We start from the raw sequence: 27464 nt of genomic DNA, 5'->3' as shown, positions 1-27464 counted from the left end.
ATTTTATAGTTCAAGCTTTTCGTGTCAGTTCTAAGAACTTCTTTGCCTAGACCTAAATCCTGATGATCTTCTCCTACTGTTTTCTAAAAGTTTTGTAGCTTTAAATTTAAGTTCATTATCTATTTTGAGTTAATTTTTATAGGGTGTGAAATTAGGTTGAGATTATTTTTACTTTCGGCCTGTGGAAGCCCAATTGCTTCAGTGCCATTTGTTTAAAAGGCATCCTTCCTCCACTGAATTGCTTTTGTACCTTTGTGAAAAATCAGTTGGGCATATTTGTGTAGGTCTGTTTTTGGTTTCTCTATTCTGTTCCATTGATCTAACATGTCTATCCCTCTACGAACACCAAACTGTCTTGGTTATTGTAGCTATATAATTAGTTTTCAAATCAGGGTAGACTTATTATTCAAACTTTATTCTATTTCAAGTTTATTTTAGTTATTCTGGGGTACTCATTTGATTTTGAGCTAGCCCTAAAGCCTCTGGAGATTGGGACTGTACTCATGGCCCTAGGGAGCTCCATGATGACAAACTGAAATGGGTTGATGAACCAGGAATTAGCAACCAACTCTCAAGAAGTTATATATCAATTCTTAAAAACAATGCAGTGTAAAAAGGCAAATGTAAAGTGAAAAGGCCTCCCTTGGAGCTAGGCTCTGTCCTCTCTGCTTTTCTTCCAGCCAGGCTTCCCCTTCTCTAGAAGAGTAGACCGAGTTAATAAGGTCCCATGGCATTACAGATTGTGTTGGAATCTGTATTAAATCTGAACTAGAGAAATCCTAACAACAATGCTCCCCATCACTTCCAGGAAGGAGTTATTGGCAGGATTAAGAAAGCTGGCTTTCTCAGGTATCTGAGAGAACTCCCTTCTTGCTCTTCCTATGTATATGATAAAACTATTGTACTACTAAGCTGTACAATCACTTCTACATGTGTAGTGCCCTTGAGTCTCAAAATATATCAGTTACCACAGCCCTGGACTAGGAGAGCCTTGAAAACTCGAAATAGAAATAAGGGAATCAATTTTTAGGAATTCTGTGAAGTTTGAGACTAGATAAGTTTCTTTGAAGACTTCAGGATTGCTATTAAACATGGAAAGCTGTTTAGGTGAACCATTGTTTAAATATTGGGAGACAAGAGAAGACATGCAAGGGATAGCCTTGAGACAAGGCAGAGAAGGAACCTGACACAAAGGTTTGGTATGAGCGAGTAGGATTGTTTTCTAGTTCGTTGCTTTGTGCATGTTCCTCTGCTTTATGGTTTCTCAGTGAAAAGATAAGCCAGTCTCAGATAGACTTGAGGGAACTTGGGCTGAAGTAAAGGAACACCATCCCATCATGAAGGTTAGTGTGGTAGAGACAGTGGAGGAATTCAGAGTGAGAGAAGCTCAGGAGGTGAGAGCCTCCAGGAGACAGAGGTGGGCCAGTAGGACAGTAACCACTTTGTAACCTGAGGACTGTCCAGGTGGCTGGGGCTCATATCTCTAAGGAAGAAGCACATTCTCTCAAAGGATTCTACTATTCATACAGATCATAGACTTACTGTTATGAACTCCAGATTACTTTCTAAATTATCATGTTTTCACGCCTAAGAAGTTAGAAGTGGTTGCCTTTAATTCCCTATCTAAAGTGAATCATATTTCCATGATGAGGGAAAGTGCCAGTGAGGGCCTCCCAAGAGTAAGAAGCAACAAACAGTTGGAAGGAAGGCCATGTCTAGCCAGAGGCCCAAGCCAGGTGCACTCCTCAACTGGAAATCAGATCTTCACAGGCACTCAGCCTCCTCAATGAAAAGGAACCTCATTAGGAATAATTAAGGGTGCTTTATGTGGCTGCTAGAATTTCAGGCAACTTGAATCTGATCATTTTATATGGTGACTCATTCTGAACCAAACAGCCCTTTAAAAGAGCACAAGGGAGGACCTAGGGAAAGTGAAGTCTCATTAAGAGTCATGTACCAAAATGTTCATTGCAGCTCTCTTTACAATAGCCCAGAGATGGAAACAACCTAAGTGCCCATCATCAGATGAATGGATAAAGAAGATGTGGCACATATATACAATGGAATATTACTCAGCCATAAAAAGAAATGAAATTGAGCTATTTGTAATGAGGTGCATAGACCTAGAGTCTGTCATACAGAGTGAAGTAAGTCAGAAAGAGAAAGACAAATACCATATGCTAACACATATATATGGAATTTAAGAAAAAAAATGTCATGAAGAACCTAGGGGTAAGACAGGAATAAAGACACAGACTTACTGGAGAACGGACTTGAGGATATGGGGAGGGGGAAGGGTGAGCTGTGACAAAGTGAGAAAGAGGCATGGACATATATACACTACCAAACGTAAGGTAGATAGCTAGTGGGAAGCAGCCACATAGCACAGGGAGATCAGCTCGGTGCTTTGTGACCGTCTGGAGGGATAGGGAGGGTGGGAGGGAGGGAGGTGCAAGAGGGAAGAGATATGGGAACATATGTATATGTATAACTGATTCACTTTGTTATAAAGCAGAAACTAACACACCATTGTAAAGCAATTATACCCCAATAAAGATGTTAAAAAAAAAAGATTGCCTACCCTGGGGACAATGATAGTGGCTGTCAGTAATAGAAAGAGCTGTCAGTAATTGAGGCAAGACAAAAAAGTGAGCTGTGCTTTCCCATCATGGAGGATCATCAGAACCCTGAGATGGAGAGGAGAGATCAGAGGACTTGGAGTCAAGCTGACTTAAGTTCAGAGTCACTTTATCCCAAAGATCCTCAGTTTCTTCATCTGGAAAATGGGGCTAATAATGCCTGCCTTTTCAGGGGTACCATAAAAATGAAATGAAGGAACTTATATAGAATGACTGGTACTGAATAGGTTCTCGAAAAAAAGAAGGGATAGTTCCTAGCTTTTGTTTAATTAAGCATTTTAATTTTTTCTAGTTCAGGAAAATGAGAAAATAAAGCTTCATTTCATATTCAGATTGATCCCCAAGGTATTTTTCTTTTTTAAATACTTTATGGTTCAAAAAGAGAATAACTATCTGAATCTTCTGTCTAGGTTCAGTTTGAAGTTGTCCATTCTGATTTGGGGTTCCTGATTTCACAAATGCTCCCAAACCAATGAAAGAATTGTTATGCACATAACCCTAATATATTTATACATATTAATAAATTCTACAAATTTACTATTGTCCAACTGTTTCAAAATTGTTAGTAAAGTTTAGTTTCTCTCTTTTATTTAAGTGAAAATAAAGGAAACAGAGGTTCTATTTTTACCTGTACCCAACGCACTATCTTTGGACATGACTGCCTTAAATTATTCACTCCTAAACCTTAAGTCTTTTAAGACCATTTGCCAACTGTCATCAGGGACACCTGGGTATCTGGTCATTTCCCACCACCCCAAGTGAACTTTAGCATGGAAACAAGCCTAGGAATATGCAAGCACATAGCCTATGGCTTCTCAGTCTCACAACGAGAGTGGGTGAGGTCAGGGAGTTTGTAGTTAAAGGCAGTTTTACCTTTTTGTTTCGGGACTTTTCTCACAGTCATTGCAGCCTGCCTCTTCTGATTTTCAGAAATTTCAAAGCCTATAACATAAAAAATACATGACTTTGTTATGAGAAACATAGACCTTTCTTAAATGTATAAATTAGTACAAATTTTCTGGAAGAGTAATTTTGCCAAGATATATCAAAAGTTTTGAAAAGCAAAAAAAGGAAAGTGGTCAGAAACTTGGACAAAGACTTACAACAATGCATTTCAATGTATAGAGGGGCAAAAAAGTGAGATCATGAGTTAAGAGGCTGTTAAATGGAGAATGGTTGAATAAAATATAGTATAAAGTGGAAAGATATTTCACAACCAAAAGCAAAAACACAAAGAAAAGAAAAAAATGAGTCAAAGATAAGTGATTACAACAGAAAATGTATATAGACTTAATGAAACTTTCAGAAGAAAAAAAAATTGAATGGCAAAAAGTAAGTAATTAATGAAATAACCAAGATGTCTGTGCAAGTTCTTTGTGAATTTTTTAATTGAGTTACTTGGTTTTTGGCTAATTGAGTTGTAGGAGATCCTTATATATTTTGGAAATTATCAGATATATGGTTTGCAAATATTTTCTCCCATTTAATAGGTTGTCTTTTTGTTCTGTTGTTTCTTTCCTTTGCTGTGCATAAGCTTTTTCGTTGTATGTAGTCCCACTTGTCTATTTTTGCTTTGCTGTCCATGTTTTTGGTGTCATATTCAAGAAATCATTGCCAAAGAACAATGTCAAGAAGTATTTCTCCAATGTTTTCTTCTAGTATTTTTACAGTCTCCAATCATATGTTTAAGCCTTCAGTTCACTTTGAACTGATTTTCATGTATGGTATAAGGTAGGAGTTCAATTTCATTCTTTTGCATGTGGATATCCAGTTTTCACAACACCATTCATTGAAAAACTATCCTTTCCCAATTGTGTATTCTTGGGACCCTTGTTGAAGATATGTTGAATATATACATGTAGGTTTATTTCTGAGCTCCCTATCCTATTCCATTAGTCTATATGTCTGTCTTTATGCCAGCACCATACTGTTTTAATTACTGTAGCTTTGTAATATATTTAGAATCAGGAATTGTGATGCCTCCAGCTTTGTTCTTCTCTCTCATGGGTGTATTGTGGATCCTCGTGAATTTTAGGATTGTCCTTTTTTTCAATTTCTGTAAAAAATGTCATTGGAGTTTTAATAGGATCATATTGAGTCTACAGATGGCTTTCAGTAAAATGGATATTTTATCAACATTGTCTTCTGTTCCATGAACACAGAATGCCTATTTATTTGTGTCTTCTTTAATTTCTTTCAGCAATATTTTGTAGTTTTCCATGTACCAGTCTTTCACCTCCTTGGTTAAGTTTATTCCTAAGTATTATATTCTTTCTGATGCAACTGTAAATGGGATTGTTTGCTTAATTTCTTTTTCAGAGAGGTTGTTGTTAGTGTATAGAAACACAACTTCTTTTTTGTGTTGACTTTGTATCCTACTAATTTACTGAATTCATTTATTAGATGTAAGAGCTTTTGGTGGAGTCTTTAGGGTTTTCTATACATGAGATGATGTTATCTGGAAACAGGAATAATTTTACTTCTTCCTTCCTGATTTGGAGGCATTAATTAATTAATTAAGCCTAATTGCTCTAGCTAGGACTTCCACTACTATTTTGACTAGAAGTGTTGAAAGTGGGCATCCTTCTTGTACCTGATCTTAGAGAAAAAGCTTTCAGCTTCTCCCCATTAACTATGATGTTAGCTGTGAGCCTTCCATACATGGCCTTTATTATGTTGAGGTAATTTCCTTCTATACCTTGATAGTTTTTATCATAAAAGGGTGTTGAATTGTGTCAAATGATTTTTCTGCCTCTATAAAGATGATCGTGTGATTTTTTTCCTTCATTTTGTTAGTGTGGTGTATCACATTAATTGATTTATATATATTGAACAATCCTTGTATCCCAGGGATAAATCCCACTTGGTCATGGTGTATGATCCTTTTATTGTACTGTTGAATTTTGTTTACTAGTGTTTTATTGAGGATTTTCCCATGTATTTTGTTAGGGATATTGGTCTGCAGTTTACTTTTCTTGTAGTGGAAGGCTTAATGTTGTTAAATGCCCATTCACACCCAAAGTCATCTACAGATTCAATGCAATCCAATCAAAACCCCAATGGCATTTTTTAAAGAAACAAAAAAATCAATCCTAGAATTCATGTGGAAACACAAAAGACCCATAATAGCTAAAGGAATCTTGAGGGAGAAGAACAAAGCTGGAGGCATCACAATTCCTGTTTCAAAATATACTATGAAGCTACAGTAATTAAAACAGTATGGTGCTGGCATAAAGACAGACATATAGACCAATTGAACATGAGGGAGAGCCCAGAAGAAACCCACACATATACAGTCAACATATCTTTGACAAGGCTGCCAAGAGTACACAATGGGGAAAATATAGTTTACTCAACAAATGGTTCTGTGAAAAGTGGATATCCACATGAAAAGGAACGAAATTGAACTTCTACCTTACACCATACATGAAAATCAATGCAAAGTGCACTGAAGACTTAAATGTATGACTTGAAACTGTAAAACTCCTAGAAGAAAAGAGGGAAAAATCTTGACAATGATGTCTTGGATATGATACCAAAAGCATAGGCAACAAAGCAAAAGTAGAAAAATAGGACTACATCAAACTAAAATGTTTCAGCACAGCAAAGGAAAGAAACAACAGATTAAAAATGCAATCTATGCAATGGGAGAAAATATTTGCAAACTATATATCCGATAAGGGGTTAATTTCCAAAATATATAAGATACTTCTATACTCAATAGCAAAAAAACAAATAACTTGATTAAAAATAATGGGCAAAGGACTTGCATAGACATGTACTCAAATAAGTCATATAAATGGCCAACAGGTATATAAAAAAGGACATCACTAATCATCAGGGAAATGCAAATCTAAACCATAATAAAATATCACCTCACTCCTGTTTAGAGAGCTATTATCAAAGAAACAAAAGATAATAAGTATTGGCAGGAATGTGGAGAAACTGGAACCACAGTAAACTGTCGGGAATTAAAATGATTTAGTCATTATGGAAAACATTATGGAGGTTCCTCATAAAATTAAAAATAGAACTAACATATGATCCAGTAACCCACTTCTTGGTATATATCCAAAATAACTGAAATCAGGATCTTGAAGAGATATCAGTACTCTTAGCTTCATTGCAGCATTATTCCCAATAGCCATGATATGGAAACAATCTAAATGTCTGAGGATGGATAAAGGGATAAAGAAAATGTGGTATGTATTTTTGTATACATACACACACACACACACACACACACATACAGGAATATTATTCAGCCCTAAAAAGGAAGGGAATTCTGCCATATGTGACAACATGGATGAGTCTGGAGGACATTTGCTAATTAAAATAATGCCGTCACAGAAGGACAAATCCTGTATTTGTATGAATATGAAGCATCTAAACTAGTCAAACTCATAGATACAGAGAGCAGAATGGTGATTCTAGAGGCTGGAAGGAGGGGAAAATGGGAAGCTGCTTTTCTATAGCTATAAAGTTCCATTTACACAAGATATGAATAAGTCCTAGAGACTTGTTGTACAACAATGAGCCTATGGCTAACATTACTATATTGTGCCCTTAAAAATTTGTGAAAAGTATAGAGCTCATGGTAAGTGTTTTTGCCACTTAAAAAAAAAAAAACAAGAAAGGCTGAGGTCTCCCCCAAGAGAAGAAATTTTGCCACACAGCTTCAGACTTACAAGCCCTATAGATGACAGCTTTGGCCTATGCTCATGAGTTCAAGCCTGCCCATGATCTTTGATTCCTGACTGCCTGGAGTTGCTTAGCCAGGCTTCACAATCACATAAGGCAATTCCTTATAATAAATCTCTTAATAATAATACATCTCCTATTGGTTATGCTTCTCTTGTTGAACCCTGACTGATACAATGAGTTATATTAGATTCTGTATTCTTCAACTGGAGAGTTACTTATGATAAATTATGTTTGAAAAAGCAAGTTACAGAGTAATATGTATAAAGATAAGCAAGTTGAAAAAGCAAGTTAAAGAAAAAGCAAGTTACAGAGTAATATGTATAATATAATGTATAGTATAATATAATTTTTCTAAATAAAAATAAAGTCTTATGTGTATATATGTTTATATGAGCTTAAGATTAGTACAGAAAGAGGCACACCTAATTAATACTGATTATCTCACACAGCTTAGGAGCAACAGAGAAGGAAAAAGAGTGCTAAACTTTATTATATTTCCATATGTGTTTAAACATTTATTATGACCATGTATTTATTTTATAATTAAAAAATAAAAAACATAAAAAATTATGGTAAATCCATATGACAACCATAAAACATAATAATTAAAATAGTAAATGATTTAGAGAAATGATAATGATATAATTTTTAGTGAAAAATAAGGACATAAAATTATATCTATCCATCAAGAAGTGGCAGAAGTTGAAGGAGACAGATATAAAGATTCAGCCACCCTAGTTTTTTGTTGTTGTTGTTGTTTTTAGACACATAGAAAAAAAAAGATGGGAAGGAAATATATCAAAATGTTTACAAAAGTTATCTCTGGGTAGTATGTTCATGTGTGATTTTTAGGTTTTTTCTTGTATTTTTTGTGTTTCTTTCCCCAAAATTGCTTACAATGAAAATGATTTACTGTTATAATCAGACCAAAAACCTTAATATTTTTAAAAAGATGAACATAAGCTGTCAGGAAGTAATTTCTGGAAGCTTTTATATTGTGTGGGAACCAGAGGGAATGGTATGAATCTTCAAATTGATCTAGGGTTTGCAAAAAGCACACTAAGGCAATTCCTCTAATAGCACTAACAACCTAGACAGGGTCAGAAGTTGCTGGCGCCTGCCATTGGGAGAAGCAGCCAGTAGCATTTCTGTAATGATTCCACATTATGTCCCAAAGCAGTGCCCATAGACTGAAAGCAAATTGACTCCAATGGGACTTAAAGTGAATTATCAATATGCACTCTACCCTAAACCTGAGAAGACTAGGATAAGACTAAGCAGTGTCTTTCTGATTATCCTTCCTTGCCTCTGGACCATTTCAATCGTTAACACTTCAGATAGGAGAATACATTTGCACCAGGGCTCAAATGGTAGGCCCATTTTTCTAGAGGCAGTTTCTACCAACTTGAACATACAGGTGTTTTAAGGTATAATTCTCCTCCCTTATAAGTGAGTCAAAACCAGAAATTCTAGTGTCTTCTCATGAACTTTCAATGCCTGGCTGTTTGGTATTTTTATGCCAGAAAGGCAGGACCATGAGTAAGAGACCAGATAGTGCTTTGTAAACCACAAAGCTAAAGCCTAAATCCCACAGTTGGAAAGCAGCATAAAAAGTATCTCTACCAGCTATATTCCCTTTGGAAAGGAAAACAACTTATTTCAAGCCAAAGAGTATAGTTTAGTATGATTCTAAATCGTGCAAGTGGTCATGGTTTTAGACCCTGTTATATTTTCTATAATTTACTTTAAAAGACTTTCATAAAGAGTGCATGATATACACATGCACATTAATTTTAATCTATACTCTAGGGGCATTTAGTTAACATCTAAAATGCCCTAATCTGGAATATACACTCAAGAGGAGCAGTTCAGTCACCTTAATGCAGGAGGCCTAATTAGCCTAATACATGTTAAAAATGAATTTTCACTGATAAAAAAAGAATGCTGTGCAAGATGTGCCCTGGCCACAAAAGTCTTACAGGCACTTGAGCCCTCACAAGAACTAGGTATAAGAATTCAGTGAACCCTACAGCCTATACATACACTTCAGAAGGAAGCCTGAAGTTTAAGATTGAAAATGGGTACTATATTTTGGCCGTTGTCAGAGGATTTTGTCACTAGACTCTGACTAGGAACTTAGCTGAATCCTATATGTTACCAAATCTGCCTCGACTAACCTAACCTTTTTACAGAAGATGCTGTTTGTTATGTATCTAAGGACAGAGTTGGGACTTCACTGAAAATGCAGAACAGGCTCTATGACTGCTTTTGTGTTTGTTTGCTAATAAATTTTTGTATGTTTGGGAGAATAGAGCCTGAGGTTTTATTTCAGTGTAATAATCTTATCTAGTAATGAGAATGTAGGGGAGACCAACCTCTATCACTTAACCTTGACTAATAGAAACTATTGGTATCTACCAAAAATAACCTAATAATAGGGGACCACCAAAGTGGATTAGGTTAGTTTGCAACAAAAATCTTCTCTGCCTCTGAAAAAATGAAAACTAATTTAACTCACTATGTTCTTCATAGCCATATTCTTCTTTCTCCTCTCAGGTCACTTACCGATTTTTTCATCTTCCTGCACCATTTTCCTCTCTTCTCTGAAAGCCCTGAGCCAGCGTATCTTCTCCTCCAACTTCTTGGCAAAGAATAGGTGAATCTCCTCAGTTTCCTTGTTATGAAGCTTGAAGGCATTTTTCATGCTGACATTGAAGTCATCATCTCTGCCATCTTCAATGTCAACTACCTCATATTTATCCATATCAATGCGGCCTTTGTAGTACAGGATGTCTCTCCGGATCAGGTCCTAGGTAGCAAGAAAGAGAAGGCTTTTTGTTGAAGGTATGTGGAGAGTGGGTACCAGGAGACTCGGCACATGGGTGTAGCAGGATGCTAACGTTGCCATTGTTCTGGAGTATCAATGAGGGGTGGTTTGGTCTAAATTTGGGCAGGTTAGCTTAGTGTATGACACTAATAGTTGGTTAACTAGATGCTCTTAGAGAAAGCCTCTGGCTTACATCCATAGGGTTTGTCTCAGACCTCAGCCTCAATCCATGTATGTGTTTGCAAGACTGCTGATGGGAAGTAGGAAGCAGTAAGTCACACAAGCACAGTTAGCAAGGGCTTTTCCTCTTTCACAATATTTGCAAGCCTTCCAGAAGTATGAAATGAATTGGTTGGTTGCGTGCAGTATACTCAGGAATCCAAGCAAGCCAATGAGACTTACATATCAGAGGGGAGATGAGTGATAATAGTAGCTAGGTGGCCACAGGCTGCTGGCCAGGAAAGATTACTTAGGGAAGGTTGAACATTTAGCACTCTGGGGAGTTTTGGAGAAGGCCTAGTCTAGCAGGAGAAATGGGGGGAAAGTGAATATAAAGCTTCATATATTGGCATGGATGAATCTCACAAATCTTATTCTGTGAGAAAAATAAAAGTTGTAGTTGGATACAAATAGTATATTTCCTATCTGTTATGATTTTTGTTTTGTTCTTGGGTACGCAGAAGTGAATCCCAATTCTCAGTCCATGAGACACTCATCATTACTCAATGCATAGTGCTCTGATTTCTCTATTTATTTACTTACTTACTTACTTTTAATGATGTATTAACTTTTGGTGAACCCACTGCTCATTCCAAAAGCTACGACGCCAAGGCAACCTCCATATTGAATCACATGCTCATCATTCCCCTGGTTTCTTTTCTATATAGCTTTATCTCATCTATATCTATTCCATTTATATAAGGTTTAAAAACATACAAAACAATGCCATCTAATGTTTAGGCATACATACATATGTACAATAATTATGTAAAAATATACAACAATGATACATGCCAAATTCAAGAGAGTACAGAGAGGAGAATGGGGACAAGTGAGAAAGAAGGAAAAGGAAGGGAAGAAAAGAGGGAGAGGATAAAGACTGTATTTGTAATGATTTATTTCTTAAGTTGGATAGTAAGTGCTCATTATATTGTTTTTATATCTTTTTGAATATCAAGAATTTCATAAGTTAAAAAAAGAAAAACAGAGAGGTGGATGAAATGACCTGTGGGTCTGTGGAATGTAAGGTCTGATAAGTAACTGTCTCACAATGGTCTTTCAGCCCCTCCTCCTCTCAGCACTGCCCTCAGCTTCCCTTGAAAACACACCTACTGCTGCATGTGATGTGGCTGAGTCTGTCCAAGGAGGGCCCCAGTGAGCCCTGCTCTGACAGATGTCTTCTACTAGTAGCAGGGGGCCTTTCTGGCCAACTCTCCCTCCTCTCTACTTATATTTGGCCTTCTAGACTATCTGATAGAGTCAGAAATGTTCATTAATTTTTATTACCATTACATGGTCTGGTTAAACTATTCCCATTTTACTGAATTGTCTGACATGCCTCACAGTCCGCAGCTGCAGGTTACCTGCAAAGAATTTGCCTTTGGCCACTCACATTCCCAGTCCTAACTCTTCACACTGCATGGTAAACTCCACTTTTCTGTAGGGCTGGGGAAGGCTGTCTTTAAGGATTCCCAGCATAGCTCTATCAATCTCAAAGCCCCAGGCTGGGAAATACAGGTGTTGATAAATTGCTTTGCAAAAAATAACAATCATGGTGTTCTTCTTCCTTTCATAGTGATTATGCATATAAATAGGCTTTTGAGTACAGATGGGTTCTGATCTGTTGGGTAACCTTGGCATCAAGTTTATAGGAGAGAGAGGTCTGCTGTATGGAGTGGGACAACGTAGCTCCAAGCTTGTTTCAGAGCCTGGATTCCTTTCACCATGCTCAAAGTGGACAAGCTCAGTCCTGCCAAAAGGATGTGGTGGCGCCCATGCGCTGACTTCCATAATCCCCAGGAACACTTTGTGAAACATATGCATAAAAAGTAGGCCCTGTCAGGCTAATATAACTACAAAAGCAGAACAAGCTGAGGAGAATGGATCAATGTAAACTACTTTGATCTTGTAAAGTCTTGAAACCTGCCTTACAATACATAATACAAATACACACAGACCTGGACCACACAGCTAATAGGTGGGTGTCCACCTGGCTAGAACATGGGCAGGCTCAACCTCCCTCTATTCCTAACTTCAGCCTGCAGCTTCCTTTCCCTCTGAGTTGGAACATCATAATCATTGTTAGCCTTAAAAATCTTTACTAGTTTCCAAAAATGGAAAGAATGTATACGATCTTGGAGGTAAATTTAAAGCATCAACTGAACCTCCTATTGTTTCTTTAGGTATTTAACGATAATAAGGAAAGAGAAAGAATTCAATGTTTGTGGCACGGGAGCAGGGCTAGAGGGATGTGTCATTAAAATTCTCCCTTTGCCTGCCCTTTCTGGCTCCCCAGCGTTGAATGTGAGTTTTCAGGCATCAGATTAGTCATAAAGCCAAGTGTAGAAATGTGATAGGAATGATTAAGAATGATCCACTGTTCAGAAAATCCAACCAGAAAGGGTAGCTAAGGCCACCAAGCAGCATGGAATGGTGGAAATAACATGAGTTAGAGCCTGAAGTTCTGAGTTTGAATCCTAGCTGCTTAACCAACTAGCTGTGTTGTACTGGGCAAATGAATTAACCTCACTGAGCCTCGATTTCCTCAACTATAAAACTAGGAGAGTCATTCTCACCTTGTAAAATTGTAAAGCTCAAATCTAAACATTCAGTTTCCAGGTCATGAGGCCAGCCTTGTCTGATAAACATGGTGCTGAGCTTTCTTTCTTCTAGATCAGTGTTTCATAGCTCTTTAAAACTCCTTTCGATAAATCTAAAAATCCCACTGCCTCCTTTAATTCATTTAAACTTTCAAAATAAGTTAAATATTGTGACTGAAAAAAAAACAGCAAAAGTAATTCTGAATATTTTAAAATTTACATAGCTACCCCACTGTCTCTGGAAATTCCATATACCCTTTCAGTGTAGGGGTGGTGGTAGTGGTGGATGGCAAATACTGTTTGCCACTCACTCACCAAAATCACAGATCTATACTTAGGTTCACACTAACATCCCCTCTCTGCCCCCAAAGAAGCCTCCTATTTCAATCCTTCCAGCCTTCAAGATCAAAGTCATACATTCTTCTTCCTCAAAGCAGCCTTCCCTGATTGTACCATCCAGCTCAAGTTACTATGGTTTTCCTTTTTTGAATGCTAGCACTGACTATGAAGACCCTTATACAATTGGCACTCAGTTACCACACTAGTGAATTTGCATTAGTTCTGTTTTACAGCTTTTAATTTTTTCTGTCCATTCAGGCTGTGCCCAGCACTGAGCCTTCCTTGGTCTTTCCTCACTTAGGAGTTATCCAGGGAAGGACAGCTGATAAAGTTTCAGAGGTTTTTCTGCTCAGCTTCTACACATAACAAGGGGGCAAAGCCCTCCTGAGCCCTAGTTACCTGTGGTACTACTGGGACCAGAATGCCCAAATGCCAATTGTTAATTGTGGCCTGAGTGCTTTCAAAGGGACATGGTGAATAGGTGCTCATCACAGATGCTATTTGGGTCATCACAAGTTATCTGCCTAAATGGGATTGTTTCTAATAGGATGGCAGCCTTCCTCCATTTCCTTTCCACTCATCCAAGTTGGAGGAGATTAAGGGAGCTAGTGCTTCTCTAGTAGGGCCCTGGCAGTCTGCAGCCAAAGCACTCTGGCCCTGGCCCTGGCCCTAGCCATAGCCCCAACAAGGAGCCCACCCCTGTCCCTCACATTACATGACTGAAACAGCTGGGAGCTGTTTGAATTTGGCCTCACTGGGTATTCATGGGGTTTAATAAAACACTGCAGGACATTTTATACAAATGACAGATGCTACAATCTGGAGAATGCAACTCTTCAGGACTGCAGACTGCCTCACTTGCTTGTCAGTAAGGTTCTCCCTAGCTCTTTAGAGGGGGCCCTGGCTACTCACCCCTAGCCTGACAACCTGGTTTTATCTCAGATACTAGGGAAGGCACATGGTGCTGGGACTGGATTTGTCTTTATCATTATTGTATTCCAGCATCTACAGTACATACTTAATAATAACAAAATAATAACAACAACAATGGCAACAGTGAACACTTAACCAACATATATTATGTGCCAGACATTATTCTAAATGCTTTGCATTTCCCCCCAGCTTTACTGAGGTATAATTGACAAAACTGTATATATTTAAGGAGTAATATGTGATGTTTTGATATATGTATGCATTATGAAATTATCACCACAATCAAGCTAATTAACATATCCATCATCTCACATAGTTACCTTTTTTTTTTTGTGATGAGAACACTTCAGATCTATTTTCTTAGCAAATTTCAATTATACAATACAGTGTTGCTAACTATAGTCACCATTTGTACATTAGCTCTCCAGAAGTTATTTGTCCTACATAACCGAAAGTTTTTACCCTTTTTACCCAACATATCCCTATTTCTGCCACCCCCATGAGTCCATGGCAACCACCATTCTACTCTCTACCTTTATGAGTTGGCCTGTTTCAGATTCCATATATAAGTGAGATAATACGGTATTTGTCTTTCTCTGTCTTATTTTATTTAGCATAGTGTCCTCCAGGTTCATCCATGTTGTTGGATATGGCAGACTTTCCTTAGTTTTTAATGCTGAATAATATTACATTGTGTGTGTGTGTGTGTGTGTGTGTGTGTGTGTGTGTGTATGACGTTTTCTTTATGTGTTCATCCATTGGCAGCTACACTTTGCATTTATTAACTTAAATCATTCTCACAACAATCCTACAAGTTAGGTTCTGGTATAACCCGATTTTATGAGGAACTGTGGACATAGAGCAGTTAAGAAACCTGCTGAGGAATAAAAGCTACCATTTATGGCACTGCTGGGCTTTGAGACTAGGCTATCTGGCTCTAAAAATCTGTGCTTGTTTTAACCATTGTGTATACTGCCTCCCGATAAAAATGTGCTGAATGAATGATTAGTAACACTGCATATACAGTAATCAATGGCTAATATTTATTAAGTTTACTGTGTGCCAGGCACTGCAACTGTACTGTCTCATTTACCCCTCACAACCTCCCTTCCATGTAGATACTATTATGGTTCCCATTTTGCAAATGAGGGGATAATAAAAGGCACAGAGAATTTGTCCAAGGTCACACAACTGATGGGAAAAAGGAAATTGGTGGCCTCTTGTCTGGCCCTAGAACCCATGCTCTTGACATTATACTTTACTACTTCCCAATACTTCAGGTGATTCTCCTCAAAGCCTCCTGAGATGAATTCTGTCATCAGCCTGATTTGACACTGATAAAAATAAGGAGTTAAAGAACTGGCCCAAAGTTAGACAAATTAGTAAGAGACAAAGTCTAGGACTCAGGTGTCCTGGTTTTACAACCCCTGGTTTTAAAGCAGAAATCTTCTTTCTGCTCTATTCCGTCACTGATGCTACTGTTGCATTCCTGAGTTGTCCTGAATGGCTCATTCTCCAAGTCTGGCCCTTTAGTGCACAAAGAAATGGTCCAAATGCAGAAAGTTCCATGAATAGAAGAAATCCTCTCTCCAGCATCTTTATACTCTGTTTAGTTCTGATTCTCCCAGTATATGGTGAAAGTGACATAAATACTGAGCAGCTATGACACAGGGGACAACAGAGCATGTCCAGACGGGCACAATTGATGATAAATGGGGAAAAGGCTGTTAGAGGCAACTGCAGTGTTGTAGGAATATTGGCAGATGATTGATTGAAGAGAGGTAAAAGGGGCTCTCCTCTCTTCCTCAGTAAAAAGTGAAAGGGAAGAAATGAAAAAAGAGATAAATTCCCCAAAGCAACAAAGTAATGTTCAATATAATCATCTCAGGAGGAAAATAACAAAATACATTATTAACCAAAATAGCAGGGCAATAAGATTCAGGGGAGCAGAGACATTAAGGACACCATAAAGGACAAGAAGAAAGAGAAAAAAGAGTCTTATCAGGTTTTACAAAAGAAAAGTGACAAACAAAGAGGGAAGCGGCAAAAATTAAAGAAAGGATCACATACTTAGAAGCCACTGGTGTCATTTCACACCTACTATAATGGTCACTTAAAAAGTATCTTCATATATATATTCACACACATACATGCACACTCTGAAACAAGCTACAATTTCTTCAAGCTGTTCTAAGTGGTACATGCAATCCCAACTTCCAATGTGCAAAATGGGGAAGTTTTGGCTTAACTTATTGGGAATTAAGAGAATCTTAAGACTGGATGAGAATTTAGTAACTGGGCCAAATGATCTCAGGGATCAGATGGGTCTATCAATCTCTCATACTATTTCTGGCAGGAAATCATCTAGCACATTTGGGGTTACATCTAGTGACAGAGACCTCACTATCTTACAAGGCTGCTTAGTTATTTATTGGGGTGGGAGAAGACTAAGATTAACAAGTACCCACTAGGTGTCAGGCCCTCTATCAGGCATTTTACATGCATTGACTTCATTTAATCTTCACAACAATCCTGTAGAGTAGTTATTATCTTCATTTTACAGATGATAAAGTGAAGGTGGAGAAAGTGAAGTCATTTGCTTGAAGTCATGTAGTTAGTGAGCACTGGAACTAATGAGCCCAAAATTGTCTGAACATAAATTTTATGCTTTTCTACCACTCCACATTGCTTCTATCTGCAAGGAAACTGAAGAAAATCTGAAGTGCCAGGGTGAAATCCTGATATCTTCTGTCTAGTGCAACCCTCTCATCAACTAGTCTAGTTACTGGCAAGATAGAAGCTGGATTTTATGTGACATGACCTGCTCTTAGGAAACCAATGGAGAGTCCCTGTCACTGTACCTCCTTTTAAATGTTCACAACTCTTTAATAATCTATTATAGGAGGGACTGTAAAGATGGCAGAGGAGTAAGATGTGGCGATCACCTTCCTTCCCACAAATACATCAAAAATACATCTACATTGTGGAACAACTCCTACAGAACACCAACTGAATGCTGGCAAAAGACCTCAGACTTCCCAAAAGGCAAGGAACTCCCAAGGTACATGGGTAGGGCAAAAGAAAAAGCAGATACAAAAGAATAGGGATGGGACCTGCACCTCTGTGAAGGAGCTTGAAGGAGGAAAAGTTTCCACACACTAGGAAGTCCCTTCACTAGCTGAGATGGGAGGTGGGTGGGGGGGAAGCTTCAGAGCCATGGAGGAGAACACAGCAACAGGGGTGCGGAGGGCAAGGCAGAGAGAGTCCCACACAGAGGATCGGTGCCGACCAGCACTCACCAGCCTGAGAGGCTTGTCTGCTCACCAGCCAGGGTGGGTGGGGCTGGGAGCTGAGGCTTCGGCTTTGGACATCAGAACCCAGAGAGAGAACTGGGGTTGGCTGCGTGAACACAACGTGAAGGGGGCTGGTGCTCCACAACTAGCCAGGAGGGTGTCTGGGAAAAAGTCTGGAACTGCCTAAGATGCAAGGGAACATTGTTTCAGGATGAGCAAGGAGAAGGGATTCAGAGCACCACCTAAACCAGCTCCAGAGATTGGCGCAAGCCACGGCTATCAGCTCGGACACCAGAGATGGGCATGAAATGCTAAGGCTGCTGCTGTAGCCACCAAGAAACCTATGTGCAAGCACAGGTCACTATCCACACTTCCCCTCAGGGAGCCTGGGCAGCCTGCCACTGCCAGGGTTCTGGGATCCAGAGAAAACTTCCCTGGGGGAACACACAGCATGCATCAGGCTGTTGCCATGTCCCACAAGCCTCTGATGCCACAGGCTTGTGCTGCATTCCGTACCCCTCCCTCCCTTGGCCTGAGTGAGCCAGAGCTCCCTAATAAGCTGCTACTTTAACCCCATCCTGGCTGGGTGGGGAACAGACACCCTCAGGTAACCTATGCGCAGAGGCGGGGCCAAATACAAAGCTGAACCGCAGGAGCTGTGCAAACAAAGAAGAGAAAGGGAAATCTCTCCCAGCAGCCTCAGGAGCAGCAGATTAAATCTCCACAATCACCCTCATGTACCCTGCATCTGTGGAACACCTGAATAGACAACAAATCATCCAAAAATTGAGGTGGTGGACTTTGGGAGCAACTGTAGACTTGGGGTTTGCTTTCTGCATCTAATTTGTTTCTGGTTTTATGTTTATTTTAGGTTAGTATTTAGAGCTAATTATCATTGGTAGATTTGTTTATTGATTTGGTTGTTCTCTTCATTTTTTTGCATATATATTTTTTCCTTTTTCTCTTTTTGTGACTATGTATGTGCATGCTTCATTGTGTGATTTTGTCTGTATAGACTTGCTTTTACCATTTGTCCTAGGGTTCTGTCTGTTGGGATATTTTCTTTTTTTGCATAAATTTTAGCACTTGTTATCATTGATGGATTTGTTTTTTGGTTTGCTTGTTCTCTTCTTTCTTTCTTCTTTTATATTACTTTTTTAAAATAATATTTTTTTATTTTAATAACAATATTTTTTTTTCTTTCTTCCTTTTTCTCCCTTTCCTTCTGAGCCAAGTGGCTGACAGGGTCTTGGTGCTCGGGCTGGGTGTCAGGCCTGAGCCTCTGAGGTGGGAGAGCTGAGTTCAGCACACTGGCCCACCAGAGAACTTCCAGCCCCACGTAATATAAAAAAGTGAAAGTTTTCACAGAGATCTCCATCTCAACACTAAGACCCAGATCCACTCAACAACCAGCAAGTTACAGTGCTGGACACTCTATGCCAAACAACTAGTAAGACAGGAACACAACTCCACTCACTAGCAGAGAGGCTGCCTAAAATCATAGTAAGGTCACAGACACCAAAAATCACACCATTGGACGTGGTCTTGCCCACCAGAAAGACAAGATACAGTCTCACCCACCACAAGACACGCACCAGTCCCCTACACCAGGAATCCTACACAACCCACTCAAGCAAACTTACTCACTGAGGGCAGACACCAAAAACAACAGGAACTACGAAACTGCAGCATGCAAAAAAGAGACCCCAAACACACTAAGTTAAGCAAAATGAGAAGACAGAGAAATACACAGCAGATGAAGGAGCAAAGTAAAACCTCACCAGACCAAAAAATGAAGAGGAAATAGGCAGTCTACCTGAAAAAGAATTCAGAGTAATGTGAGTAAAGATGATCCAAAAGCTTGAAAATAAAATGGAAAAAATACAAGAAATATTTACCAAGGACCTAGAAGAACTAAAGAGCTAACAAACAATGATGAACAACACAATAAATGAAATTAAAAATCCTCTAGAAGGAATGAATAGCAGAATAATTGAGGTAGAAGAACGGATAAGTGACCTGGAAGATAAAAGAGTGGAAATAACTACTGCAGAGCAGAATAAAGAAAAAAGAATGAAAAGAATTGAGGACAGGGAACATATGTATATGTATAGCTGATTCACTTTGTTATAAAGCAGAAACTAACACACCACTGTAAAGCAAATATACTCCAATAAAGATGTAAAAAAAAAAAAGAATTGAGGACAGTCTCAGAGACCTCTGAGACAACATTATCACACCAACTTTTGTATTACAGGGGTCTCAGAAGAAGAGAAAAAGAACGGGACTGAGAAAATATGTGAAGAGATTATAGTTGAAAACTTCCCTAATATGGAAAAGGAAATAGTCAGTCAAGTCCAGGAAATGCATAGAGTCCCATACAGGGTAAATTCAAGAAGAAACACAGCAAGACACATATTAATCAAACTAACGAAAATTAAATACAAAGAAAATATATTAAGATCAGCAAGGGAAAAACAACAAATAACATACAAGGAAACCCCCATAACGTTAAGAGCTGATCATTCAGCAGAAACTCTGCAAGCCAGAAGGGAGTTGCAGGACATATTTAATAAATTGATGAAAGAGAAAAACCTACAATCAAGATTACTCTACCCACCAAGGATCTCATTCAGATTCAATGGAGAAATTAAAAACTTTACAGAGAGGCAAAAGTGAAGAGAATTCTTCACTAAACCAGCTTTACAAAAATGCTAAAGGAACTTCTCTAGGCAGGAAACACAAAAGAAGGAAAACACCTACAATAACAAAGGCAAAACAATTAAGAAAATGGTAATAGGAGGACACATATAGATAACTACCTTAAATGTACAAGGATTAAATGCTCCAAGGAAAAGACATAGAGTGGATGAATGGATACAAAAACAAGACCCGTATATATGCTGTCTACAAGACACCCACTTCAGACCTAGGGACACATACACACTGAAAGTGAGGGGATGGAAAAAGATATTCCATGCAAATGCAAATCAAAACAAAGCTGAAGTAGCAATTCTCATATAAGACAAAATAGACTTTAAAATAAAGACTATTACAAGAAACAAGGACACTACATAATGATCAAGGTATTAATCCAAGAAGAAGATATAGCAATTGTAAATACATATGCAGCAAATATAGGAGCACCTCAATACATAAGGCAAATGCTAACAGCCTTAAAAATGGAAACCGACAGTAACACAGTTATAGTGGGGGACTTTAACACCCCACTTTCACCAATGGTCAGATCATGCAAAATGAAAATAAATAAGGAAACACAGCTTTAAATGATACATTAAACAAGATGGACTTAAATTATATTTATAGGACATTCCATCCAAAAACAACAAAACACACTTTCTTCTCAAGTGCTCGTGGAATATTCTCCAGGATAGATCATACCGTGGGTCACAAATCAAGCCTTGATAAATTTCAGAATATTGAAACTGTATCAAGTATCTTTTCCAACCACAATGCTATGAGACTAGATATTAATTACAGGAAAAAATCTGTAAAAAATATAAACACATGGAGGCTAAACAATACACTACTAAATAACCAAGAGATCACTGAAGAAATCAAAGAGGAAATCAAAAAATACTTAGAAAAAAATGACAATGAAAACATGATGACCCAAAACCTTTGGGATGCAGCAAAAGCAGTCTGAAGAGGGAAGTTTATAGCAATATAATCCTACCTCAAGAAACAAGAAAAAAATCCTCAACAAAACACAAGCAAACAGAATCCAAGAGCACATTAAAGGGACCATACACCATGATCAATGGGGTTCATCTCAGGAATGCAAGGATTCTTCAATATATGCAGATCAATCAATGTGATACACAATATTAAAGAACTGAAGGATAAAAACCATATGATCATCTCAATACATGCAGAAAAAGCTTTTCAGAAATTTCAACACCCATTTATGATAAAAACACTACAGAAAGTAGGCATAAAGGGAACTTACCTCAACATATAAAGGCCATATATGAAAAACCTACAGCCAGCATCATTCTCAATGGTAAAAAACTGAAACCATTTCCACTAAGATCAGGAACAAGACAAGGTTGCCCACTCTCACCACTATTATGCAACACAGTATTGGAAGTTTTAGCCACAGCAATCAGTGAAAAAAAATAAATAAAAGGAATCCAAATCGGAAAAAGAAGAACTAAAACTGTCACTGTTTGCACATGACATGATACTATACATAGAGAATCCTAAAGATGCTACCAGAAAACTACTAGAGCTAGTCAATGAATTTAGTAAAGTAGCAGGATACAATATATATGCACAGTAATCACTTGCATTCCTAGACACTAATGATGAAAAATCTGAAAGAGAAAATAAAGAAACACTCTCATTTCCCACTGCAACAAAACGAATAAAATACCTAGGAATAAGCCTAACTAAGGAGACAAAAGACATGTATGAAGAAAACTATAAGACACTGATGAAATAAATTAAAGATGATACAAACAGATGGAGAGATATACCGTGTTCTTGGATTGGAAGAATCAAAATTGTGAAAACGACTATACTACCCAAAGCAATCTACAGATTCAATGCAATCCCTATCAAACGACCTATGGCATTTTTCACAGAACTGGAACAAAAAATTTCTCAATTTGTATGGAAACACAAAAGACCCCGAATAGCCAAAGCAATCTTGAGAAAGAAAAACAGTGCTGGAAGAATCAGGCTCCCTGGCTTCAGACTATACTACAAAGCTACAGTAATCAAGACAGTATGGTACTGGCACAAAAACAGAAAGATAGATCAATGAAACAGGATAGAAATCCCAGAGATAAACCCACGCACATATGGTCACCTCACATTTGATAAAGGAGGCAAGAATATACAATGGAGAAAAGACAGCCTCTTCAATAAGTCGTGCTGGGAAAACTGGACAGCTACATATAAAATAATGAAATTCGAACACTCCCTAACACCATGCACAAAAATAAACACTAAATGGATTAAAGACCTAAATGTAAGAGCAGACACTATAAAACACTTAGAGGAAAACATAGGCAGAACACTCTATGACATAAATCACAGCAACATCCTTTTTGACCCACCTCCTTGAGAAATAGAAATAAAAATAAACAAGTGGGACCTAATGAATCTTAAAAGCTTTGCACAGCAAAGGAAACCATAAACAACATGAAAAGACAACCCTTAGAATGGGAGAAAATATTTGCAAATGAAGCAACTGACAAAGGATTAACCTCCAAAATATACAAGCTACTCATGCATCTCAATATCAAAAAACAACCCAATCCAAAAATGGGCAGAAGACCTAACTAGACATTTCTCCAAAGAAGATATACAGATTGCCAACAAACATATGAAAGGATGCTCAACATCACTAATCGTTAGAGAAATGCAAATCAAAAGTACAGTGAGATATCACCTCACACCCGTCAGAATGGCCATCATCAAAAAATCTACAAACAATAAATGCTAGAGAGGGTGTGGAGAAAAGGCAACCCTCTTGCACTGTTTGTGGCAATGTAAATTGATACAACCACTATGGAGAACAGTATGGAGGTTCCTTAAAAAACTGAAAATATTACTACCATATGACCCAGCTATCCCACTACTGGGCATATACTCTGAGAAAACCATAATTCAAAAAGGGTCATGTAGTACAATTCTCATTGCCGCACTATTTACAATAGCCCGGACATGGAAGCAACGTAAGTGTCCATCGACAGATGAATGGATAAAGAAGATGTGGCACATATATACAATGGCATATTACTCAGCAATAGAAAGAAACAAAATCGAGTTATTTGCGGTGAGGTGGATGGACTTAGAGACTGTCATACAGAGTGAAGTAAGTCAGAAAGAGGCAAACAAATACCATAGGCTAACACATATATGTGGAATAAAAAAAAAATTCGGTTCTGAAGAACTTAGGGGCAGGACAGGAATAAAGACGCAGACATAGAGAATGGAATTAAGGACACGGGGAGTGGGAAAGGTAAGTTGGGACGAAGTGAGGGAGTAGCATTGACATATGTACATTACCAAATGTAAAATAGATAGCTAGTGGGAAGCAGCTGCATTGCACAGGGAGATCAGCTTGGTGTTTTGTGTCCCCCTAGAAGGGTGGGATAGGGAGGGTGGGAGGCAGACACAAGAGGGAGGCCATATGGGGATATATGTATACATATAGCTGATTCACTTTGTTATACAGCAGAAACTGACACACCATTGTAAAGCATTTATACTCCAATAAAGATGTTAAAAAGTATCTATTATAGAATTCTGACAAGCTCAATGACAATAATGACATAGAGGTTACTAATGAAGAATTTGGAGTCAGCTTGCCTGGATGCAATTCCTGGCTCCATTGCTCACTAGACATAATATCACCTTGGGCAAATTATATAACTTCTCTGTACCTCACTTTACATATATTTAAAATGGGAAAAATAATAGTACCTACGTCATGGGTTTGTTGTAAGGATTAAATTGAGTTAATGAATGTAAAGGCCTTAGAACAGAATCATAGAGGTGCACAGTAAATGTTGATTCATTATTATTTTATTGTCAATCTGTATTTCCTAGAATCTTTTATATTTTGAAAACTGGTACATTTTCCCATCTATAGTGTTGTCATAGATCTCCTGTAACTCATTACTCCGTTGAGTTTACCTACAGCAATTCTGCTGAGGACATCTGAGTATTATTTCATTGCCCAGTGATGTATGTATTTTTAAATTACATTACACTTAAATTCCATTAGTCTACAAGCTCTAAGAAGGCAGAGCTGACTGGCACAGAGCAGGGGTTCAATAATTATAGCATGAAAGAATGAATTCAGAGCACTGAAGTGCTTTCTTACAACCTCAGATACCTTAGGTTTAAATTCCCCCTCAACAGGTTTATGCTCTTTTTCCCTTGACAGAGGTTTTAAGTTCCTGTGTTAATAGTAAATTATTTGTCCCTAGAAGGGAGTTGCCAGACTACAGACTATCACTTCTTTTTTCTTCTTTTTTTTTGAAAAGATATTTTTAAATCATTGATATTGTCTTAGAATCTTTAAAAACTAACTTTGACTCATTGTAAGATTCATGAAACTAATCTTTGTCACTCCTATTAAATATCCTATACATATAAAATATTACATATGAATATCCACTTGCTACAGGCCCATGTTTTGTCCTCCTTTTTATATATGAACTCATCAGAAAGCTTTATGCAGCCACATTTGATTACGTAGCTTTCTTGTCCCCTTTCTTCCCTGTAAAAAGGATTACTGTGCTTTGGAGCCTCCTTTTTAACTCTGTGCCTGAGGTGAGTGTCTTACTCGCCCAGCTCTAGTCCTGGCCCTTTTCCTCTGTAGATTTCCTTTGCCAAAGGATTCTTCATATCCAGGAAGATTTATCCATTTCTTCCAGCTCTACCTCAAGAGGAAAGGCTTTTATAGCAATGGCAAGAGGTCCCTCAACCATCCAGCAGACCAAAGACCTTGTCTCTTTCTATACCTTATTTTGGTGCCATGGTCATTTCTCAAACGTTTACTCCCAGAGCTTCCCTGGTGGTTGAGAGTCCACCTGTCGATGCAGGGGACACGGGTTCGTGCCCCGGTCCAGGAAAATCCCACATGCCGCGGAGCGGCTAGGACCGTGAGCAATGGCCGCTGAGCCTGCGCGTCCAGAGCCTGTGCTCTGCAACGGGAGAGGTCACAACAGTGGGAGGCCCGCGTACTGAAAAAAAAAAAATTTACTCCCTATTGCTGAATAGAAAGGCCTATTGCAGGTACCAAATAGAAATCCTCAACCATAGCCTCAACACAAACATCAGATTTAGTTTTAATAGGCTTTGAAAAATCAAACTGTAGCTTCTCATGCTCTGAGAAACCAGAGTCAAGAAGGCCCAGGTATATGGATAGCTTTTTTCTGGAAGGGGAGGTCATGGTTCTTGCTAGAACAAGAAGGCTCCCATTGGAAGAAAGCTATGCTAGCTTCAAGGTTTCTCTTGTTTTTGTCATCCTTTTTGCCTGCTACACCCTGCCCGCTTGGCTGGCTTGGCTTCTGGTTTCTCCTTAATCACTGGCTTCTACTAGCTGGCCTGGAGCTGACTCTCATTCCATTTTAGTTTTCTGCTGTCCCCTGGCTCCTAAAATTAGCTCACTGTCCATGTTGTTTCTTCCCTTTATTTCTAGCCTTTGCCTCACTATTTTGTGTTCTGGCTCCTGGCCGTGTCTCCTATAGCTACTACTTTGCAGAGCTGAGTTTCACATTTTCCTTAAAGTAATCTCAGCCTTGGCTGACAGATGCTTAAATTAACAGGGTGTGAGTGGTGGGCAACGCTAAAATAAACCAGCTTCCTAATCTCTTTTCTGTGTCTCTCTACAACTGGTTGTTCTGAGTGTAAGCATGGCTCAGTGGGAAGAATGAGCACATGCCTATTGGTGACATGACTGATATGCTGAGAATTTCCTTGGCTACATAAGTTAACCCTCAAAAATCCTGCCTCCTGATTTGATGGACGTCTAAGGAAGAGTTGGGGGTAGATAATAAGAAGGCTGGGTGTTTGGCCAATTTCCAGATTCATAAAAGTTCTCTCTTCCAGGGCCAGGTCCAGACCAAGGCAGTAATTTTCTCCATTAACTAGTGAGCTATCAGTTCTAGAGCTGGCACTTAAAGCTTATTCTCAAATATTGAGGCAGTTTGACTTGAAACTCAATTTGTTCCCTCAATCCACTGTCAAAGGCAAATAGCCAGAGATTTAATGCAAGATGTGGTATACACAGAGAACAGGGGGCTTAAAAACAAATGTGTGGTTCCTGTTCCACGCTGGAAAAGATGACAGTGTTTAACCTGGTGCTTCATGATTTAGTATTCCCTTTCAGAGGCATTTGCTACTTGGTGAGGAAGAGAACAAAGGGAATGGCTTATGGAGAAAGAGCCAAGGGTAGGATGGTGAATTTAAAAAGTCACTTTAGGGCTTCCCTGGTGGCGCAGTGGTTGGGAGTCCGCCTGCAGATGCGGGAACGCGCATTCGTGCCCTGGTCCGGGAAGATCCCACATGCTGCGGAGCGGCTGGGCCTGTGATCCATGGCCGCTGAGCCTGCGCGTCCGGAGCCTGTGCTCCGCAACAGGAGAGGCCACGACAGTGAGAGGCCCGCATACCGCAAAATAAATAAATAAATAAAAAGTCACTTTAAGCATTCTTTGGTTTTCCCCTCCTCTTTTACTTTCCCTGGTCCCAAATTCTCCCCAGCCAGTCCCTGGAACTAAAAGTGATCTGAACTCCCTATCCTAAGGGAGGAGGTGGAGGAAACAGTATCCCATCAGGAGGAATCAGGCTGAGAACATATGCCATCCTCCTGCCTGCCAAGGAGAAGATACCAAGAAACAAACACTCATGCTGAGTTAATCACAAGAGCAAGACCTTTTCTCAAATGGATTACAGAGAAGGGAGGGTAAAGAAGAGCACAGCTGAGAGTTATAGGGATGTGACACAACTTGTATAGGAAATGGGTAGGGGAACAGGGAAAATTCCTGTATCACAAAGGTAAGGCACCTTACCTGTAAGAGTAAAGTAGGAGGTCCCTTGTTGGTTCCTAGGGCAGTAAGGGGCCAGATGGTCAAAGCCATTAGAGTAGAAATGAGGGGAGGTGCTCAGGGAAGCCACTTATTCACCAACTGGGATAGAAATATTTCAACATTTTTCACAACTGGTGCAAATCAGCAGGCTATCAGCTCTGGGTCAAAAAGAGTGAGAAAGATCGCCATGAAGGGCAGGAGGGAAAAGTGTATAAAAGATACCAACACAAACTTTACCAATTTCAGAATTTCACTGCCCATAAGCCAGCCCTGCTTGTGATATTCGTGCCATACCAGTGATCCTGATATGGAATTGCTGCCAATATATTGTCTTGTTTTTG

At 38.8% G+C, this 27464-nt stretch overlaps 1 protein-coding gene across 9 annotated transcripts in view; it reads right to left on the bottom strand.

The window, feature by feature from the left end:
- The window catches only part of ARHGEF9 (Cdc42 guanine nucleotide exchange factor 9), a 231362-nt gene that overhangs the window by 24876 nt on the left and 179022 nt on the right, over nt 1-27464 (bottom strand). For 8 of the 9 annotated variants that reach the window (XM_067724474.1, XM_067724469.1, XM_067724472.1 and 5 more), the window contains 2 exons: nt 9909-10152; nt 3513-3581 (listed from right to left, as the gene is read on the bottom strand). In XM_067724474.1, coding sequence (XP_067580575.1) covers nt 3513-3581; nt 9909-10152 — 313 coding nt within the window. Of the gene's footprint in view, nt 1-2581; nt 2688-3512; nt 3582-9908; nt 10153-27464 lie in introns of all 9 variants that reach the window. The other variant, XR_010940123.1, reaches the window with a different exon arrangement.

Source organism: Pseudorca crassidens, chromosome X (genome assembly GCF_039906515.1).
Source record: "Pseudorca crassidens isolate mPseCra1 chromosome X, mPseCra1.hap1, whole genome shotgun sequence".
In the NCBI taxonomy this organism is placed as follows: domain Eukaryota; kingdom Metazoa; phylum Chordata; class Mammalia; order Artiodactyla; family Delphinidae; genus Pseudorca; species Pseudorca crassidens.
Note: the sequence above shows the minus strand (reverse complement) of the source record. Positions and strands in the feature narration are given on the sequence as shown.